Source organism: Calcarisporiella thermophila (genome assembly GCF_041956535.1).
Source record: "Calcarisporiella thermophila strain CBS 279.70 unplaced genomic scaffold VTP21scaffold_26, whole genome shotgun sequence".
NCBI lineage: Eukaryota > Fungi > Calcarisporiellomycota > Calcarisporiellomycetes > Calcarisporiellales > Calcarisporiellaceae > Calcarisporiella > Calcarisporiella thermophila.
In genome coordinates this window covers 138,463-157,336 of record NW_027192216.1, presented here as the reverse complement: position 1 = coordinate 157,336, position 18,874 = coordinate 138,463, and the positions used below count along the sequence as shown (strand labels likewise).

The 18,874-nt window shown below is 41.5% G+C and overlaps 9 protein-coding genes and 1 non-coding gene across 10 annotated transcripts; 4 read left to right on the top strand and 6 right to left on the bottom strand.

The window, feature by feature from the left end:
* Positions 1–694: 694 nt before the first annotated feature.
* On the bottom strand, positions 695–1,248 carry VTP21DRAFT_6246 (uncharacterized protein; the record flags this gene model as incomplete). The annotated part of the gene is made up of 2 exons (XM_069396855.1): positions 695–1,045; positions 1,126–1,248. The coding sequence occupies 2 exons, from the start codon at positions 1,246–1,248 to the stop codon at positions 695–697; spliced, it is 474 nt and encodes a 157-aa protein (XP_069247131.1).
* Positions 1,249–3,194: 1,946 nt separating this feature from the next.
* VTP21DRAFT_t275 lies at positions 3,195–3,268 on the top strand. Its single transcript has one exon. It is a non-coding gene; the product is annotated as a tRNA-Ile (tRNA).
* A 155-nt stretch (positions 3,269–3,423) lies between these two features.
* Positions 3,424–4,173, bottom strand: VTP21DRAFT_6245 (uncharacterized protein; the record flags this gene model as incomplete). The annotated part of the gene is made up of 3 exons (XM_069396854.1): positions 3,424–3,842; positions 3,907–3,973; positions 4,045–4,173. The coding sequence occupies 3 exons, from the start codon at positions 4,171–4,173 to the stop codon at positions 3,424–3,426; spliced, it is 615 nt and encodes a 204-aa protein (XP_069247130.1).
* Positions 4,174–4,375: 202 nt separating this feature from the next.
* Positions 4,376–4,983, top strand: VTP21DRAFT_6244 (mitochondrial 54S ribosomal protein bL27m; the record flags this gene model as incomplete). The annotated part of the gene is made up of 3 exons (XM_069396853.1): positions 4,376–4,448; positions 4,510–4,676; positions 4,744–4,983. 3 exons carry the CDS (start codon positions 4,376–4,378, stop codon positions 4,981–4,983), a joined length of 480 nt encoding a protein of 159 aa, XP_069247129.1.
* Positions 4,984–5,234: 251 nt separating this feature from the next.
* On the bottom strand, positions 5,235–7,272 carry VTP21DRAFT_6243 (uncharacterized protein; the record flags this gene model as incomplete). The annotated part of the gene is made up of 7 exons (XM_069396852.1): positions 5,235–5,441; positions 5,513–6,085; positions 6,160–6,293; positions 6,355–6,622; positions 6,681–6,835; positions 6,900–7,008; positions 7,093–7,272. The coding sequence occupies 7 exons, from the start codon at positions 7,270–7,272 to the stop codon at positions 5,235–5,237; spliced, it is 1,626 nt and encodes a 541-aa protein (XP_069247128.1).
* Positions 7,273–7,595: 323 nt separating this feature from the next.
* VTP21DRAFT_6242 (uncharacterized protein) lies at positions 7,596–8,971 on the bottom strand (the record flags this gene model as incomplete). Its single annotated transcript, XM_069396851.1, has 5 exons — positions 7,596–7,682; positions 7,762–8,439; positions 8,502–8,590; positions 8,654–8,701; positions 8,770–8,971. The coding sequence occupies 5 exons, from the start codon at positions 8,969–8,971 to the stop codon at positions 7,596–7,598; spliced, it is 1,104 nt and encodes a 367-aa protein (XP_069247127.1).
* Positions 8,972–9,450: 479 nt separating this feature from the next.
* VTP21DRAFT_6241 (uncharacterized protein) lies at positions 9,451–10,701 on the top strand (the record flags this gene model as incomplete). The annotated part of the gene is made up of 2 exons (XM_069396850.1): positions 9,451–9,693; positions 9,763–10,701. The coding sequence occupies 2 exons, from the start codon at positions 9,451–9,453 to the stop codon at positions 10,699–10,701; spliced, it is 1,182 nt and encodes a 393-aa protein (XP_069247126.1).
* A 143-nt stretch (positions 10,702–10,844) lies between these two features.
* On the bottom strand, positions 10,845–13,849 carry VTP21DRAFT_6240 (uncharacterized protein; the record flags this gene model as incomplete). Its single annotated transcript, XM_069396849.1, has 5 exons — positions 10,845–11,629; positions 11,695–11,979; positions 12,647–12,823; positions 12,892–13,535; positions 13,620–13,849. The coding sequence occupies 5 exons, from the start codon at positions 13,847–13,849 to the stop codon at positions 10,845–10,847; spliced, it is 2,121 nt and encodes a 706-aa protein (XP_069247125.1).
* A 1,346-nt stretch (positions 13,850–15,195) lies between these two features.
* VTP21DRAFT_6239 (uncharacterized protein) lies at positions 15,196–15,553 on the top strand (the record flags this gene model as incomplete). Its single annotated transcript, XM_069396847.1, has 2 exons — positions 15,196–15,272; positions 15,334–15,553. The coding sequence occupies 2 exons, from the start codon at positions 15,196–15,198 to the stop codon at positions 15,551–15,553; spliced, it is 297 nt and encodes a 98-aa protein (XP_069247124.1).
* A 463-nt stretch (positions 15,554–16,016) lies between these two features.
* VTP21DRAFT_6238 (uncharacterized protein) lies at positions 16,017–17,433 on the bottom strand (the record flags this gene model as incomplete). Its single annotated transcript, XM_069396846.1, has 6 exons — positions 16,017–16,148; positions 16,222–16,620; positions 16,689–16,990; positions 17,054–17,219; positions 17,276–17,343; positions 17,409–17,433. 6 exons carry the CDS (start codon positions 17,431–17,433, stop codon positions 16,017–16,019), a joined length of 1,092 nt encoding a protein of 363 aa, XP_069247123.1.
* Positions 17,434–18,874: the final 1,441 nt, after the last annotated feature.

Sequence of the window (18,874 nt, the reverse complement as noted above, 5' to 3'; positions counted from 1 at the left end):
TTTAACTAGTGTTTCTTAGTCACTTCTAACTATATATATATTTTTGCTAAATTTGTACATCTTCACATCACTTTCTCTCTGTAACATTTTGGTGGGACGTGGGAGACACTTCATAGAAACAATCCTGAGCGAACTCCATAAGACATAACCGAACGTATTATCATGAGTACACCAAGAGTGATTGACAGACGCATTGTTGCCCTAACGGCGTGATACGGCTCTCCTATGGAAGACCCAGTTGGCTTCGGAATTTCGAACTCTTCAAAAATGCCAACGATTACTCGGATGACCTCTCGTTAATGTTGTGGGATCATTGTGCTGAGAAGTGCAGCCACACCGTACCAGTTTAAAGTCAAAAATGGATATCAGGGCCAAATTCAGGGTCATGTTCCTGAAGTATTATTGATCGGAAGTACGAAAGGAGAAATGGAAGACTACGTTACAGACTGAGCGCCAGAGTGCAGATGGGTCGATTGAATATTGGTGATAATTCGACCTCGAACTTCTGTGAAGTCGTCAAATATCAAACCCATCGTCATCCGTCTACGACTAGATCAGCCGAATTCACTCTAGAGGTAACCCTACGCAGTAGTCCCATTCTCGTTGTATGAAAGGGAAATGGCAAAGCAACTGTTCTATTGTGATGTTTGCCGGAGCTGTCGTCAAACTCTCTCGGCTATCGAATACAATTCCCCTATGAGTGGAACTGTACCCAATTTGAAGGGAATCTCTCTTCATCCTGCTCGTTAGAGTCGACCCCTCGTATTCCTTCGGGTGTCGATCCCGTCTTCACCTTCTCAGTCATCCATTCGGTCAATTTAGCAGCCAATTCGGGGCGTAGAGCATCCACAAAGTACTGGTTTCTCTCTTCCTTTCCCTGAATTCCGAATCTCTTAAGAAGGGCTAGGGCTTCGGACGCAGCAGAATCTACCGATTCCTCTGACCTCTGACGCTTTGTCCATAATGCAGTCCTCCAAATCTCCTTCCGTACTCCCGAGCGATAATACTTCAAGCATTCTTCTCTAAATTTTGCCCAGGAGTCCAACTATGCTTCATTACGTTGATACCATGTAGCAGCACTACCCAGACACAGTGATTCCACAACATTCAGGCGGTTTCATCCACCCAACCGTTGGCTTTTTTAACCATTTCAAAATTTTGCAGCCAACTCATTGGTTCTTCTGCAGGAGAACCGTGCAACGGAGTTGGGGTAGCAATGCGTCTGTCAATCACTTTTGGTGCACTCATAACGATACGTTTAGTTATTTTTATAGAGTTCGTTCAGGGTTCTGCTTCCCTGAAGTGTCTCTCACGTCCCACCAAATTGTTATGGTCGGTTGGAGACTTTGTACAAACTAGCCGAAAGCGGAAGATTGATTTTATTAATTACTTAATAATAAAGTATAGAGAATAACACCACCTAGATGGACGTAGAAGATGGGTGAGATACCATAAAATATGATGGGTGGGCTTACATTAGTCAAGAGAGGCTATAACATAAAAATAAAAAACCAGCGAAATGGTGAGAGTATTAGGAAGGTCGAAACCTTTGTTGTATGTGTCATGATATCGCGCTATTTTCGTCATGTTGATCGCGAGTATTGCATGTATATCGTACACTACCCTCCTGCTCCGCTTTTGAGTATTTTTTTTTTTTGATCAATCAATGTAAACTTTTATTAATTTCCATGTATATTACATGAGGTTTTGTGTCCATAGACTTAACATTGTGAGATACAAGGCTTGATCGATAGATGTGTTTCGTTTTTGTCGCGAAAAGCATACAGGTGAGATCGATGTTATCAATGGCAGCTTTCTTCCCGGTAATATAGACTCGAAATGGATCAAGCGGACTGCAGTCTCAAACTAGAAGTGAATGCTGGTGGGGGAAGTGGGATTCGAACCCACGGCGTTCCTTTCGGCATTCTTGAGATGGATCACTATATTATTTCCTCTCCCCACTCTCGAGTTTTTTTCTTTTTCTCCCTTGGGAGGTATTTTTTTTACATCCACTCGATTTTTTTATCTGGAGTGAATGGAAGGGTAGACTTCTACAAAATCACCCAAGTACTGCCCCTGGCCTCCCATTATTGTGGTTGGATTTCACCTAAGGATTTTTGCTAGCTATTTTTGTAGCCGCTTGATATTACTCGTTTATTGCTATACTATTGATAGCGGTTGAATCCTGAGAAAAACCCGGCACACTCTCATGGACGGGTGTCGCCTAAGGGAGTCGCCCCGCTCTCGAGTTTTTTTTTTTTAAACAAAGGACCTTTATTAAAATGTCTCCTATACAAGTTAAAAGCAGGGTAGACTTTTATGCCAAAATCACCTAGGCAATGCTTCTGGCCAGCCTTGTAGAGTGGAATTGCTTGTACCGAGAAAGATACAGAATAAGTAGAAGTATATATGGAAGTATTTCATTGTCACATTTTACTGCATTTCGGAGAAGTTGTAACGAAGTAGCTTATAGTTCAATTTCTAGAGTATGTCTCGGCCATATATATAGTCGCCCCGCTCTCGAGCTCTTTTTTTTAATCAAAAGTGAGTCTTTATTGTTTAAGAAGACTCTAAAGTACAACCGTTACATTATTAAAAGTAATAGAATGAGAGAAAAGCTAGATATTAACGCGGTATTGCAATTCGGGGTAAGTTGATCATAACGAATTTTCTCTTCAAATGGGTAGATGGGTAATAAAACTCAACTAACTGTGGGTATTATTGATAAGTGATATAGAGAGAGAGATATGAAGAACCCCGCTCTCGATTTTTTTTTTTTTGATCTTCAATGGAAACTTTTTATTTAATTTCCATATATTACATGAAGTTAATGTCAATGGACTTAACATAGCGAGATATAGGTCCGTGATCGATAGGCGTTCAATCGATATGCGTGTATCGTAGTTGTCGTGAATAGCATGTACGTGAAACCGATGTAATCTTTGTACTTATCGTAGGAGGGATGCTTTCAATAATGAAGATTCAATTTCTGATCAAGTGGACAGCAGTCACAAACTAAGGGTAAGTGCTGGTGGGGGAAGCGGGATTAGAACCCACGCCGTTCTCATCGGCATACCAGGGATAGTCCACTACACTAACCCTCCCCCAAGAACCCCGCTCTCGAGCTCTATTGTGACTGCCAAAATGAATTGCTTGTAACAAAAACTCATTTTAGTAACACAAATTCGAAATCGGCTCGTGTAGCTAAGTTGGTTATAGCGTGGCGCTAATAACGCCAAGGTCACAGGTTCGATCCCTGTCACGAGCATTCTTTATTTTTTCGATATACAATCGACTGTGCACATTTTTTTGTAACGAACATGAATTCTTAGTTCTATTTTTGCATCATAATATAACATCAATAAGGGTGTATGAAGCATTATATTTAGATAAATGTATACAAGCGAGCAAAAAGAGGATAGATCATGCCAGTTTTTCAACTTCCTCCTTGGAAGGCGCACCCTCTACCGACTTTAAGAATCCATCTAGGACTTGATCGGCTCCTTCTCCGAGCTCATTCTTCAAGAACCCATGCAATCTTTGCCAAAAACGGGGATCCTTCACTCCACTCTCTGTAGCAGGAGAGGAATCAGTACCTGAGGGCACCACTCCAGCCTTGAGGATAACGTGAACAATAGTTCCATCTACCACTCCATATTCTTCTACCGATTTCTCGCCAACAAGCGCTTTTCCTTTGATTAAAAGCCGCAAGTCGTTGGAATGAACCCCAACAAGTTTGGCGATGTCGGATTTGAGATTTGAGACAGTGCAGGTTGCAGGGTTGATGGTAAGGGAATAGCTCTGATTTCCTTTAAGAAGTTTCGCGGAGATTTTGATTTTTTCTGTTGAGAACGATCCACGGTTAATATGAAATGTTTTATGATTTCCTTTGGTATGTAGACAAACCTTGCTTCGCTGGCTTGGGTGCTGCTTTTTTCTGCGCTGAACTGCTGGCGCCCTTTGGGGTAGGCATCTATCAAATAAGAAATCGGGCCGTCGTTATGTTTCTAGGACAGAAAAATCCATATACGCACAGCTATCTACCTTAGGGATTGGTTTACGTGTCGCCGGGACCGATGCTTTATAATCTGTACCAAATCGCACAGAGCGATCGCTAAGCATGGTAAGGTATTGTGTTACAAACTGGAATTCATCGAGGGTAGTAGTGGCCATCTTCTTTCTTTCTTCTAGACTTGTTGGGAATGTCCGAGGTAATGGATTTCCGATGAAGCGATGTGAGGAATAACTTTCAGAAGAAGCGAGTCCATTTAAGTGAAGGCGCAGCAAATAGGTCAATTTCATTGAAAATGAATTTCTGTAAACAAGTTGCAAGCTCGAAGTTGCTAATTTTTAGCACAATCATTATACTATTGAAATGTCACTCATCACACGATTCACTTCGCTAACATCTACAAGAATCTCCCTCCTTAATCCCGCTAATACCTCAAGTAAATATCTTACAGTTAATATTTATTTTTCCGCCTTAGCTCACTTTTCGCTTTGATTTAGCCTTAACACAAATTAGATGGGCAACAAAACGCGCAGGAGGATCTACACGTAATGGCCGTGATTCGGCAGGTAGGAGATTAGGAGTGAAGAAGTTTGAGAATGAGCTAGTTCAGCCCGGAAATATTCTTGTGCGCCAACGGGGAACAAAATTCCATCCTGGAGATAATGTAAGCTCTCGAGTGTGGATGACATGAAAGGCTTTCTCAATTGTACTGATTCTTGTTGCTCACTTAGGTTGGTATAGGCAAGGATCACACTATATATGCGCTTGAGGAGGGTTACGTTCGTTTCTATACCGATCCGGAATATCCTAAACGGCGTTATATTGGGGTTGTTCTTGACGCCAATCATTCACTTCCCTGGCCGAAGGATATTCCCAAACCAAGACGATTCAATCTTGTAGACCTAATCGCACATGAGGAAAAACGGCAAACATTAATTGCACGAGCAAAGGCACGGGCTGGCGAAATGTAAAAATTGTTTTATAATAAATTTGTGTGGCTATTTATTTTGTCACTAGTCCCTCCGTTCGCTGCTTTTACATGAAATAGTTTTATTACAATCAACACTTCAAAGTGTTGGTAAACATTGATATTATAAAAACAATAGTCATATGCCGCGTGCAATTAATCCATCAAATATAGGTTGAAACGTATTGACTAATGAGTAATATAAAAAGGAGAGGGTGAAGGAGGGGGGAAAACAAGGGAAGCACAGGGCACCCCTCACACATTGATTTTCTCGATCTCTGCTTGTGCCTCTTCCCATGCATTCAAATTCTTCTCACACCATTTGACATGGCTCCGTGCATATGCCAACAGCATCTCGCGCAAGTCGGCAATTTTCTGCTGTTGGAACCGATCCAAATCATGTTGTATTGCTGCCGAGATCTGCACAAGATCATTAGACGAGACCTCGAGAGTTTCCTCAAGCTTAATGAAAAAAAAGGCCACGAATTAGCACTGGTTGGACCGTTAAGAAGAATATAGGTTTAGACGTATACCTGAGAAATGGCATCCTTCATTTTGCCAATATTGTTCCGTCTTGTTAGCTCTGGATCTACATCCATGATCCCATGGATTTTGTGACTGATCACACTCAAGAAATTTGTCCCGCTTGAACGTTTGCGACCTCGAACTTTAGACGGTTCTCCAAATCCCGTACTCCTCTCTTCATCTGTTGTCGTTGCGGTTGCTGGGACAGTAGATGACGCTTCTTGTGTTCGATTTCCTTGCATCTCCTCTTGCCTCTCCATCGAGTTCTTTCTTTGGCCATGTTCTGAGGATTGCTCCTGGCCTTCGTCGTCGCCAGCACCGGTGGCACCAGCTTTGATAGACCCAAAGGAACTAGCCATCTGCTCTTGACGATCTCGTTTAAGTGCCTCTTCAATTCTTTTTGCTTCATTTTCTGTCTTCTCCAGCGTCTCAAGCATGGCACGTTTGGACTCAAGATTATCTTCAGTCACCTCCACTTGCAAATGTTTTAAATGCCGGTATTTGAGTACTTGTTTAATGTGTTGTCCGTATTGAGTGTACTCCTGGATAGGCTCGGCAAACTCTGATTCTAGTGTGGCAATCTATGGAAGAGAGGAGCACATTTTCTTAGAACTTCCTATCGGGAAAGGGAGAGTGGGATCATGACATTCAATACCATTTCTCCAGTGGATACATATGAGGAATCGATCGCTTGCCCAACTTTCTCAATCGCATTGGCAAGAGCCCCCGTCTCATTCAAGCTGAATCCATTATAAATAGCTCCCAGTTCTGAGTAATCGTTTGCTAATTCTAAAAGTCACCGAAAACATCAGAAATATGTCTCCTCATTGACTAACAAGGTTTGGCTTACCGCCGAGGCGCTTAACAACTCTTCTTTGGCTCTTGTCTACATTCAGGCTCATGCATTCGATGAATTTGTTAGTAAATGCCTCAGAGTCGGCAAACCGCATGTCAGGCTGTCGAAGTTTCTGAGTTGGACTCGGGTTGGGAAGATTTGGCAATAGGCCACTCGAGGATGCGGAATCTGTATTGTTTCCAGAGGACTTGGCTTTAGTAGGGGAAACCATATGGGGATTCTTGGGAAGATTGTTTAGCGGAGGCTGGTGTAAGACTTCGGACTAGTAAACCGTATTAGCTAAGCTCAGAATGTGCAAAGAAAAGAGAATCATGGCCTACCCAGGGAACAACATCCAGAAAACGATGGAATGCATGTGCTGTTGAAAGAATTGGGTGTTCTGCGAGCCGATTCAAGAAAGTTTGAAGCATGCGCTTGCGTTTTTCGATCATGACCACATCATCTTTAACACGATTTTGCATGGTTGCGTAATCCGCTAGTTCAAACAATTAAGTTAGTCGAAAATTATGGTTGTGATGGAGAGGGAATGCCGTATTTACTGAAAGAATGTTTCTCAGGTATCGGCGGAACTAGTGCGGTAGGATACAATTTACAGAGTGAGTTGCGTAGAGATTCAAATTCTGAATAACGTCTTTTGGTCATTAAGTTCTGAATATGCCATAAGAAGGGCACAACGATGTATGAGATCTAGGTACACACTAATGTACTGGATAAAATAAGGCTGTCACTCACCCCAATGCTGATGTTATACGCGATAAATGAGCCTCCGCCTTCATTGACCTTTTGAGCGTTGGTAATCACAATTTTGGCTCCAGATTCATTAATCAGGCGTTCAATATCGCAGCAGTAGGATCCACTGGTAGTATCTGCAGGACTGGCATAATCGGCAGTGGCGGCACTGGTTATGGGCATGTTGCTAGAATCAGAAGGCGTGGGATGTAGGAAATCTAAAAACGCTTCTGTTCTATTAGAAGGAAATTGGATGAGGTGGCGAGAAAAAGGAATAGGGCGGGGGGATAGGTAGGGATACAGGGAATTTTTCCGTTTGATTTTGTGCCAAGCCCTGAGGGATTACTTCGGCAAACCGATCTTGAACGTTTAATTAGCTACTGGGATACTAAGGGCAAAGAAATTTCTTACAAAAACTGAACAAAAAAGACGAAAAATACGATGGCTCAAATAAATAAGAAAAAAGTGCGAATATATTAGGATAAAAAACATTCATTCAAAATACATCAGTGTGTATCCAGCTTCTGAATTAATTTATCCATCACTTCTTTCTCTAACGTCGCGCAGTATTTGGCTTTGCACTTCTCCGTGAACTACAATGAAAAGGAGAGTAGAAGAGAGATGTAAGACTAGCCTATCCAAGAAGGAAAAAAAATCGAAAGAAATACGCACCTCACTGCACAAGCTATCCAGATCCACTTCATCAAATTTGGGATGCTGGACGAGGATGTTCCATGCCTCTTGATGCGAAACTACCTCCTTCGTCTCCTCAGTCTCTGACTTATTCTCGATTTTAACGAATTCGTCCAATGGTGAGGATTCGCTTGGGGATACATCCGCCAACCCTGCCATGTCAAATAGTGGTAATCCATTGGAGAGTAGTGAATCGTTGGGGAATAATGGCGCATCCTCAAAGGTGTTGAATAGCGATGCATTTTGTAAGGAATCAAAGAGCAGGTCATTGGGTCGTTTATCCGTGAATGATTTGATTGCATCGGTCTCTGGCGACGTAGAGCAAGTTTCGGGTGTGTTATTCAGGTCGCTAGAGGATAACGGTGTGCCAGAGTCGGATGAGGAGGTTGGGAAAGAGAGGCTTCGAACGGGCTCAAGTGGTGTATCTTTATTATGTCCTTGGAGAGGGAATTCGAACGTGAAATCAGATTTAAGAGAATTATTTTCATCTTGTAATTGCTGAATAATCTCTCGTAACTTTTTGTTCTCTTCCTCGAGCTGTGAACTTTTTGTCTCATTCTTTTCCAGCTCCTTAATGCGGTCCTCAAGCTCCTTTACATACTTTTCCTTGCGTTCACGGAAAGCACGTTGTGCTGCTCTATTTTGTGCTTTGCGTTTCTATTGAGGAAAGGTCAGCAATTTTAAAGCGATTCAGATAGAAAAACCCAAAGTGAACATACTGTTGATTTGTCTTTGAGATCTGCTTCTGGTGATGAAACGATAGGCTTACGTCCCGGTTTTTTCAAATTATAATTGCTACTTCCAGTATCTGGTTATATAGGTAAGTATATGAAATCTATATGGCACACTAGTGGCGGTGTAAGATACAAACCGTTGTCAGCTTGTTCGGAATGCGGTATTGATGAGTTATGCTCGTGATCTTGATCAAGAGGAAAATATTAGGAGGGAGGCACAGATTTTAAAATCAATTAAACAATGAAGAATTACGAGATAATTTAGCGGGTTCATTCTGGATTAAGCCGTCCACGGCATCGCTCTTTCGCTTATCAATTACGGCATTAGACAAATTTTGAATGGAATTGCTTGCAAGTGCGGCAGCGAGTAGGCGTTGTGATTCGGCATCAAGCCCAAATTCAGAGAAATCCCAAGCGACTGTGTCTGCAAAATTCTCCGCTGTGATGTTTTCCATTGATCTGGTGTCTCGATTGAAATTTCAAAATGAACGAAGAGTTTGGAATCGAAGAGTAAAGAATTGATGAGACTCGTCATGAGAAATAAGATCTACTGGTGACGTTACTCAAGTGGCTAAGTTGAGCATGAGTAATACTCAGTTTTCATATGCACAGAGTTGAGAAAGAAATGGATAACCTGAATGCCAATATAACCGATGCAGCCGACATTTGAATATATAGATACCGTTAATTCCAATCTCATTTGTTGCATTTGCACTGAGCCCTTTGTAGATCCCGTATTGTCACCATGTGGGTAAGTCTTTTTCATTGATTTGATTTTTTTATTATTTCCACATGTAATTTCATTCCTATTTCAAGCCATACATTTTGTCGTTCATGCATAAATCGTGCCCTTGAGCTCAAATCCCAATGCCCCGTCGATCGTTCCAACCTGACCCAATCTGCCTTGATTCCTTCGGACAAAATCGTACGAAACATGGTTAACGAACTCAAAGTGTATTGCCCCAACCGGTTTACCGGCTGTGATCATATCAATCAGCGCCAGCATATGACCGTGCATCTGCGAAGCTGTAGCTTTATGCTAATTCCCTGTACCAGGGCAGAATGTAAAGAAATGGTGCCAAAAAGGGATCTCGCGGAGCACTTGCAAAATCAATGCGAGTGGAGAACCGTAAAATGTGATGCGTGCATAGAGCAAGTGCTGGTCAAGGATCTGGAGGTTACTACCAACTTGTTACTAGATCATTATTACGCCCAACTGATCTCTCATATATTCGTTTATTTATAGGCTCACAAAGAGAGATGTCCTGCTAAATTAGTGAGCTGCCCTCATTGTAAAAAAACTGGTCCTCTGGGTGGATTTGATACACATCTTGCCGAATGCCCTCAGCTCCCTTGTGAGTGCCCGCATGCTGCACGTGGCTGTCCATGGTCCGGTCTCCAGCCCGAACTATCTGCCCACATCAAAGTTTGCGCATATGAGGCGATAAAGGGATTTTTCGCAATCTATGACCAGCAGAGTAAACAGCTTCAAGAAATGGCGGAGAGCAAGAGAGCCCTTGAAGAGGAAAATACGAATTTGAAACATAAAGTCAGCGATCTTGAGCAGGATGTGGAGAGAATTGGAGAGGCGATGAGCGGGGTAGCGGATTTTTTAGACGGATATTTTGGAACCATCCAAGGACCATTGCGTGTTCCTTCCTCAAGTAACAACACTGCGGGGGATGATGCTGAGATGGCAGCGCCATATGACATACTCATACGCGAACATGAGCGCACAAAACACATGGTAGACTTGCTGATAGAGGAGGAAGTGATGAAGAAAGAGCAAATTTACAAGCTTTGCGCAGAAAATTTCGAGCTCATCGAGCAGATGGATTCCATCAGACGGATGGTAATTCGTCTTGCAGATATGGTTGGAAGCTTGAATATAAAGACCCATGGTGGAGGACCGAATGGCTCCTCTGGGACTCCCGGCAGTAGTGGAGGTGGTCCAGGTGGGGCTCGTCAACGAAAGGATACGGGGAGACTCCTGGATTCGCTTCTGACTGCAACAGCGAGTGCAAGTGCTATGGCAGCAGCATCAGCGCCCTCCCCTCCTCCTGGGGGTGTTGTTGTTCCCCCTGGCTCTGCCAGTACGGGGCCTTTTCTAGAAATTAACCAACGCCTTGAGCGACTTCACAGTCGCTTAAGAGATGATATCCTACGGCAGGACACAAAATTGTAGAATACTATCTTCTTCTGCCATTATTATTTTGTCACAATGCTGAGAGTTCTTTTAAATCAACTGTAAAGAAAGGCATTTTAATTGTAAATAAGAATGAATATAAGTTTTTTTTCTCCATAAGATTTATCCCATAGCCAATCTCTCTATTTCTTTACAAGTAATGCTTCCAGCACCGCAAGAATCGTCCATTTGCGATTTTCTGCCTCGGGGAAGACTAGCGATCTGTCTGGTGAATAAAAGACTTCGTCGTCAACTTCCTCCTGCTTCCGTGGTAAACAGTGCATAAATTTCCAGCCATCTTTCGCTCCGCCCCGCTTCGCAAGCTCCATGGTCACCTGGAAGCCCTTGAAATCCTGAAGACGGCGCTTCTTTTCTTCTTCCTGACCCATGCTAACCCATGTATCCGTGACAATTACGTCTGCTCCTTTCACCGCTTCCTCCGGGATATGTGTGAAATTTAGCTCTGTACCATTGGCATTAGCCTCCTTTTTTGCGATCCCAACCACATCTTCAGCCGGGGCATAGCCATGCGGAAAAGCGGCAGAAAGATGAATTCCCAATTTCGGGTATGTAACCAACATACTGTGCAGAATATTATTCCCATCTCCAACCCACGCGACGCGCAATCCCGGCAATACCTCAGTTGGGTGATGTTGGTGCGGCACAAAGCTATTTCCTTTTTTCTGTACGCCAAAGTGTTCGTGAAGCGTGACAAGATCGGCAAGTATCTGGGTGGGATGATATTTATCGGAAAGTGCGTTAATAACTGGCACGGTAGAGTTTTGTGCAAGGGTTTCGATGTCTGAATGGGGTCCAACCCGTGCCATAATGCCATCAGTCATACTGGAAACTACTTTGGCGGTATCATAAAGCGTCTCATTAACTCCAAGTTGAATATCCTGAGGACTGAGGAACATTGGGTGGCCACCTTTTACACAAGAAATTAGAAGGAATTAGACACAAATATTATAGTTGTAACAATTCACCGTATACCTAATAGGGCCATTGCGCTCTCAGTGGCAACACGCGTGCGAGTCGAACGTTTATTGAATATTACTGCCAGAGTTTTACCAGCAAGGGGCTTTGTTCCTTCCACAACTGTATTTTTAACACGATGTTTATGAGCCATAGCTGATACAAGCAGCTCATGGATATGAGGTGCAGACCAGTCGGCAAGGGTAACAAGATGTTTTGGCCTAGTTGCCGTAGAAAGACCTCGGCAATAAATCGTAGGGCAAAAGGAAGTGTTTAATAGAACACGAGTACGAATACTAGAAACTAGAGACATTTGGAAAAAATTAGAGAAAATGGAAGGTGATGTAGGAAAAAGAAAAAAATTCAAGTTTTGTAAAGAAAAAAATTGAAGGGTACTAGTTTTAATAACCGAGAGAATTAAACTTAGTCATTGAAACTCATTTCGACTGAAATTGAATTCAGTACCGTTGAAATATTCAGTCACATATGACGTGGTGTTTACAGTATTATATAAAGAGATTTGTTTTCTTCTCTACACCTTATCTCTTGTTTTCTCTCTTTTTCTAATCTACTCTTTATACCTATCTTCCTCTCTCTCACACCTATTCACAAGGTATGTATTGTATAGCCACGTAGTGTGCTGTTGCCAGAAAATAAGGCACTATGAAGATAACATAGTTCAACTGATATGTTCTCTCTTGTCTTTGAGAACATTAAACTCCAAGAAGACAATTTTCGCCCCTGTCGGATACCTATCTGTCACTTGATAGCTTATTTGAAGTTTTGGTCAAATATTCTAACGGTTTTTTTTTTCATATTTTGCTCCTTAGGTTAATCTTCCGGGTTTAATCTTGAATGAATTGTAATCCTCGATCAATAAACAATTGAAATTTATTATATATCCCATTATTAAAGAAGAAAAATTATTTCGTTTCAAAAATGTATTGCGTTTTTTGAGTGTATTTCATACCTGCTGAGAGCACCACCTGTCCACTCCAGGCCTCTTTGTTGGGCGCGTCAGGAAAACGTTGGGCTTCCAGACAAAATGCGCAATGTGGACCTAGTGCAACTCTTTTTCCAGCATGTGCTTGAGTGGATGCTTTAGAGGCTACATTCGAGACAAAATTGGCCGTATAAAATTGGAATCCTACTCGAGAAATAGATGGTGAATATGAGCAGAAACAAAGAAAATGACGGTACAAAAAGTAAATATACCAGGTTCAGTAGTTTTCATCGTAACGGATATACCCGTTCCAGGTGAAGTTACAGTCACGGCCTCTCGCAATGGTTGGGACGCAACTGCATCAACACTCTTCATATCCACTTCGCCCACCACATAACAATGATCATATCCTCCCCCGGGTATCATTTTCAAGTGCTTACCGATAGCTTTACCCTTGCAGTTTCCTTGGAAACTCATTATCTCATCTACAGGAAGCACTTTTCCAGTCGGGAGGCTATTCTGGTCTAGTTCAAGATACTTGTCAGAGTTCATCTCCACCGTATGATCGAGAACCGAGCTGTTGCTCAAACCAGAAAGATTGAAATACGTGTGGTTGGTCAGATTGATGACGGTTTTAGAAGAAGGATTTGAGTCGGCAAGTGCTGCCTCATAGCAGAGCGTAAGGATATTATTTGTAATGCTGTAGGTGACAATGGCGCGCACCATTCCTGGATAGCCCTCCTCTCCATCAGAAGACAAATATGTGAAGCGGATTGCGGGTGGATCTTGAGACACTATGGTAAAATTCCAAATTTTCTTGTCGAAGCCATTGATTCCACCATGCAACGAGTTCGGGCCATTATTGACAGGGACGCGATAATGTTTCCCATCAAGCACAAATTCCCCTTTGCCAATCCTATTAAACATACGAATCAAATAATTATTTTTTTCTATTTACTGGTCCGTGTGTACACTGCTGTTCAAATAGAATGTAACCTACCTATTCGCGTAACGTCCGACCACGGCCCCAAAGTAATGTGAATCCTTGACGTATTCATCATACGTGTCAAAACCCAGCGCGATGTCACGCAAGGTACCATTGCGGTCAGGAACGAGAATATGTGTAATTGTGGCACCATAATTCATAATTTTTACCGTCAACTGAGAGGAAGTGAGGGTAAATTGCGTGATTCCATGAGAGTCATCAATGATGTGCTGTTCAATAGGCATATTTAGAAAATTTTGTTATTCTGTTTCTTCAGGATTTTCTGCTAGCAAGAAAATAAATGGATTCAATCACAATTCTGGTGCCGAGAATATATTCTCGTAACAGGTTGAAGCCCTGGGAAGAAAGGCCAAGCCCAAATTTAATATCGGCGTTCGTATAATAATTTAGGTTAAATCTCCTGGATCACGATTTTATTATCTAAAACCAAGAGAAGGTCAACTCGATCCTATCAAAATCTACACAATAATCCCGAGTGCATTTCAAGCGACCATAAAGGCACAAAGTTGACCAAAAGGATATATCCCAACAGAGTTGCAAAGCACTGGAAGGACAAAGCTCATTTCATTTAGGAGTTCCATCCTCCACGAGCCTTGCTCTTCCAAAGACTGGAAGAAGCAATGGATTGACAGCCGAACTCTACAGCGGAATTTTATATTGCGAAACCATGACTCAAGCATTGACTATGGGTGTTCTCTTATGGAAAGAGAGTCAATGGATCTAAGAAGTTCGCGTAACAAAAATTTCCAGAACATACGATTTGAACCAGCAAAGCTCGAAAACAGTCCGCTTTTTTAACCGAGACATTCGAGAAATCTTAAAATGTTGGAATCGTATCGAGATATCTGCAGTAGGACAACCAAGCCAAGCCACGTAATCCCTCAAGCCCTGCTATTTCGGAGCATTATCGGAGCATTATTAAGTAATCGTTGTAATGGAATTCTTTTAGTATATATTGAACAGAACTCCCGCTATAGTAAAGGAAACATCCTAAGTTCCAGATAGTATTCTTGTTTAATAAACCAGTAATTATCTTAACTATCCTCGCATGTACTACGCAGATTCTAACAAAAACATTACGGGAATGTCGATATTTCATACAGACAGTCATAACTGCGCCACAAGTTAAAAAAATAAACCTCTTTTCTTCTTTAGCTTTATGCACAATTAATTTTATGTTACTTTAATAACCTTTCGGCAAATTACTAGCACTTTGATAATTTTATTCAAGTTTGTTCTGTTTTGTTAAATTAATTTGTTTAACCAGTTTGCTTATTCAGTTCGTTCTATTTAGTTTAGTTTTATTATATAAGGAGAGATTCAAGCGTGAGTGAACTGCGAGGCGGATTAGTTTTTTTTTAATATTGAGTAATAGTCTTGAAATTTATTGTCTTATTTTCTTCTTTATAAGAAAACCTTCCATTTGTTTCTTTACGTACTAATCTTCACGGTATACCCCAAAATCCACGTAACAAAAATTTAAGAGTAATTAAACTCTATATTCCCGAATTTTTGCAAATTTTCGTGCATGAAAACACGACTCGAATTCGATTGTCCTTCCCTAAGGAAAATGAATTACTCTCGAGCCCTTCAACGTGGAATAAACCATCAACACCGCCTTTCACTTGACCCGCCGATCAAAAGGGCGTACTCGGTGAAGGACGCTATCATTTTTTAACTTCACCGGAATCGCTAATCGCGAAGACAGTTTCGCCGCTGTCGCAAACAAATTTGGTGACGCAATCATCGCTGTCGATGAGAACCCCCGACGCGACATCGTGGAGATTGCGATCCAATTTAAAAAAGACGTCGACATTCACAACATCGTCGAAGAAGGATTCGTGATCGGGGACAAGATTGTCCCTACACACCTTCTGCTCGACATAGCAAACACGACTCGAATTCCTTCCAATCACGGAACTCTTTAAGCTCTATCTCATATTTGCTTGTACTTAATAAGCTTGTTCGGAAACCTCTCATACAGGTATAATACATTTCTAATAAGACACATGACGCAAGTTCTCGCGTCTTTAGAGGAAAAAATTTTTAGAAAAGAAAATAAGAAAAAAAATCGAACTTATTTCCGCCCACGAGAGTCTGCCAGATTTTTTCACGGGTCAATGGCTATCGATGGTCTCGTAACAAGCAAGTAATATCAAGTGGACGTAAAATATTCGCCCCAAGGCGAAAAAAAAACATTTCGATTTTTCGTGTATTCAGCCAAATATAATATGAAATAAACATAGGTATCCTACAAAAGAGTATTAAAGTTGGCCTCTCAAAGAACAAGGTAATTCAAGTTGGCAAAAATAAGCATTATTTATTAAAAACAAAGCAAACAAGATATAGAAGAATTTTCAAAGAACTAACTTTTTCGTTTTCCTTTTTTTTTTACATGATAATCTGTGGCTCAGTGATATTGGAGGAAATGGATTTGTGAGGAAGGATGGAGCCACCGTTTACATACACCTCGTCCTGAATGGTAACATCGTCACCCAATACAGACACGCCCTCCAGTCGTGCCTAGTAGAGTTAAGAAAATGGTACATTTTAGCCACTGTGCACCTTAGTGAAGTTAAGAATAGGCCAAGCTTACCCAACGACCCACTGTCGAATGCCAACCAACAATGGATGATTTAATCCAGGCGTAATCCTTAACAATTGACCCTTTCATCAGCACACAGCGCTGCAATCTCACACCATCGCCCACAACGACATCGGGGCCAATAACCACGTTTGGACCAATCCTACAATCCTTTCCGATTTTTGCAGACGGATGTACTAGTACGTTGCCGCCATAGGCCAGGCCAGAACTCGCTGGAGCGAGTAAATGCGGCTGACGTTTTGACAGATGCGACAGGTATAGACATGTGCCTGTGAGGAAGTCTTTGGGCTGGCCAACATCCATCCAAAATCCCTCCAGATCAAAGGTATGTAGCTGGCCGTCAGTTGCCATCCGAGGGAAAATTTCTTTCTCGATTGAAGTCGGCTTGACCTAGGTTGGATTGGATGTGTTACGAAATCTTACAAAACTCAGAAGAAGAAGGGATGCACTCCAATCACCTCAATTCGATCTAAAATGGCAGGGTTAAAGATGTAGATGCCCGCATTAATCTTATTGCTAATGAACTCCTGGGGCTTCTCGACGAAACGCTCAATAAAGGTGGAGTCAGTTTTGTTCACGATGACTCCATACTTGCTTGGCTCTTCGACTTTAGTGACGACGATCGTGCCTTCACACCCATGAGAAACGTGGAAATCGCGCAGTTGCTCAAAGGGATAGTCGCAAATGATATCCGAATTAAGAACAAAGAAGGGAGACTCATCTTTGCCGAGGATTTCTCGCGCAAGGGCAAGTGGTCCAGCTAACAGAAAATGGGATGTGAAAAATGGAGAAGAATTCGAGACGGAATAAAAGTCATGATTACCAGTTCCGAGGGGTTCTGTCTCAACGGAAAAGGTAATGCTAATATTGTACTTCTCCTCGTATTTTTTGAGCACCGAAACCATGATTTCAGGTCGGTAATTCACAGCTAATACAATGTCGCTAACTCCTGCCTTAACCAATCCCTCGATTTGATGGAGTATCATGGGCTGGAATTACAATAGGTTATATCATCATTCTCTTAGATGCTTTAGAATAGATGTACCTTATTACAGAATTCAACCAAAGGTTTTGGGTAAGTGAGCGTTAATGGACGAAGACGCGTCCCGAATCCTAATGATGCGCGTCAAACATATTCTAGATCGGCTAATTATATGGCATTTGGATTTACAACCTACCTCCAACCAAGATGAGCGCTTTCATTTTTCTTATGATGTGCCAGGCGGATTTTTAAAGAACGAAAGAATGAATAGAAAAGATGAGATGAGGGTTGGATAGCATTGTCCGGATCTGAGTACTATGTATACCTCTGGGCGCAGCTGATTTGAGAATTATTTTCAGAAATTTTTAGCAGGCAATTTAATTCGTGCCAAATACCAAAATAGAACAACCACACAGGAACTTCTGCAGACGCTTAAAAATTAGTAAAGTTGTACTTCTCCATGTGGCTGGATTTCTTGTTCGTACTTAGCAGCATTAACCAGCTGCAATTATACAGACAAACCCCGTACTTCTTTAGTTTCTCAAAGCAAATTCCAATATTGCTACCAGCGGTTTAATTTTTGACAGCAAGTTCGGTCTTGGAAGTAGTTGAAAGAGCACCGGCATGTCAAAACAAGTAGTAGTTGGGCAGTGTTATTCGCGTATGGGTGTTCACACCTCCCTCGCCTCATTTAAGGCAAGCATCCCATTTTTCACCACTCTATGTTTTTGCGTGAAAATTTGGGTCCAAAAATGCTATTTGTTGTTCTACTAACAGCTTGATCAAACTCAAAAATGTAAAGCCTACAGTTCGTTTTTTGCTTACTGACCGAAGGTGATCCGATTTTAGAAAAGGGGCTTCATGCAGGGTAAGTGATTTACGTATTGGCACGTTCACGACGTAAACCGACGCTTATGCGATGCTTTTATTCATGATAGCATGTTATGAGTTTGGGTCTTCAATTATCTTTTCGTCATCGCGCTGATACTTCGCCCACGTGCGCAATTTCATGATCTTTGCAATATGTAAATTAAATATTTTTGTATATGCTTTTATGCACTGATAATCATATATTCTATTTAATATAATTGTATAAAAAATTATAAAGAGCCATCTCTTATTATATTTATTAGATGTATTTATCTTTTTGAACGAATGGGAAGGGTTTTAAGACTATAATCGACACAGATATAATAAATAGGTATATATCAAAATCGTGCCCATATCATAAACAATCTTGTTCAGTTACGGCGACATCCAAGCCGTTCATTACATCCAGAGCCATTCCATTCGCAGCACTGCCTGCAGTGTTTTCGTGGATTCCCACTCTCGCAGAATGTGTTGCAACATTTTCGACAAGCACTTAAAACAGTACCGTCATGATTTGAACATCTGACCATTGTAGCTGCTTCAGGCGATTGCAACGCGGAATCTTCATTGACCTCAACAGCTGCCATTACGCACAAGGCCAATATTGACGCAATTATAATGTTAAATATTGATTTCATTTAGTTAATCGTGGGATGAATGAAAATAAAGATTTGTTTATATAAAGATATTAATTTATCATACATGCTTCCTTTGGAGAGACATTTTATACCTTTGCACAGGTGTCTACTCGCCATATTGGTGTCCGACCCATCTACAGAATTACTAGTTATG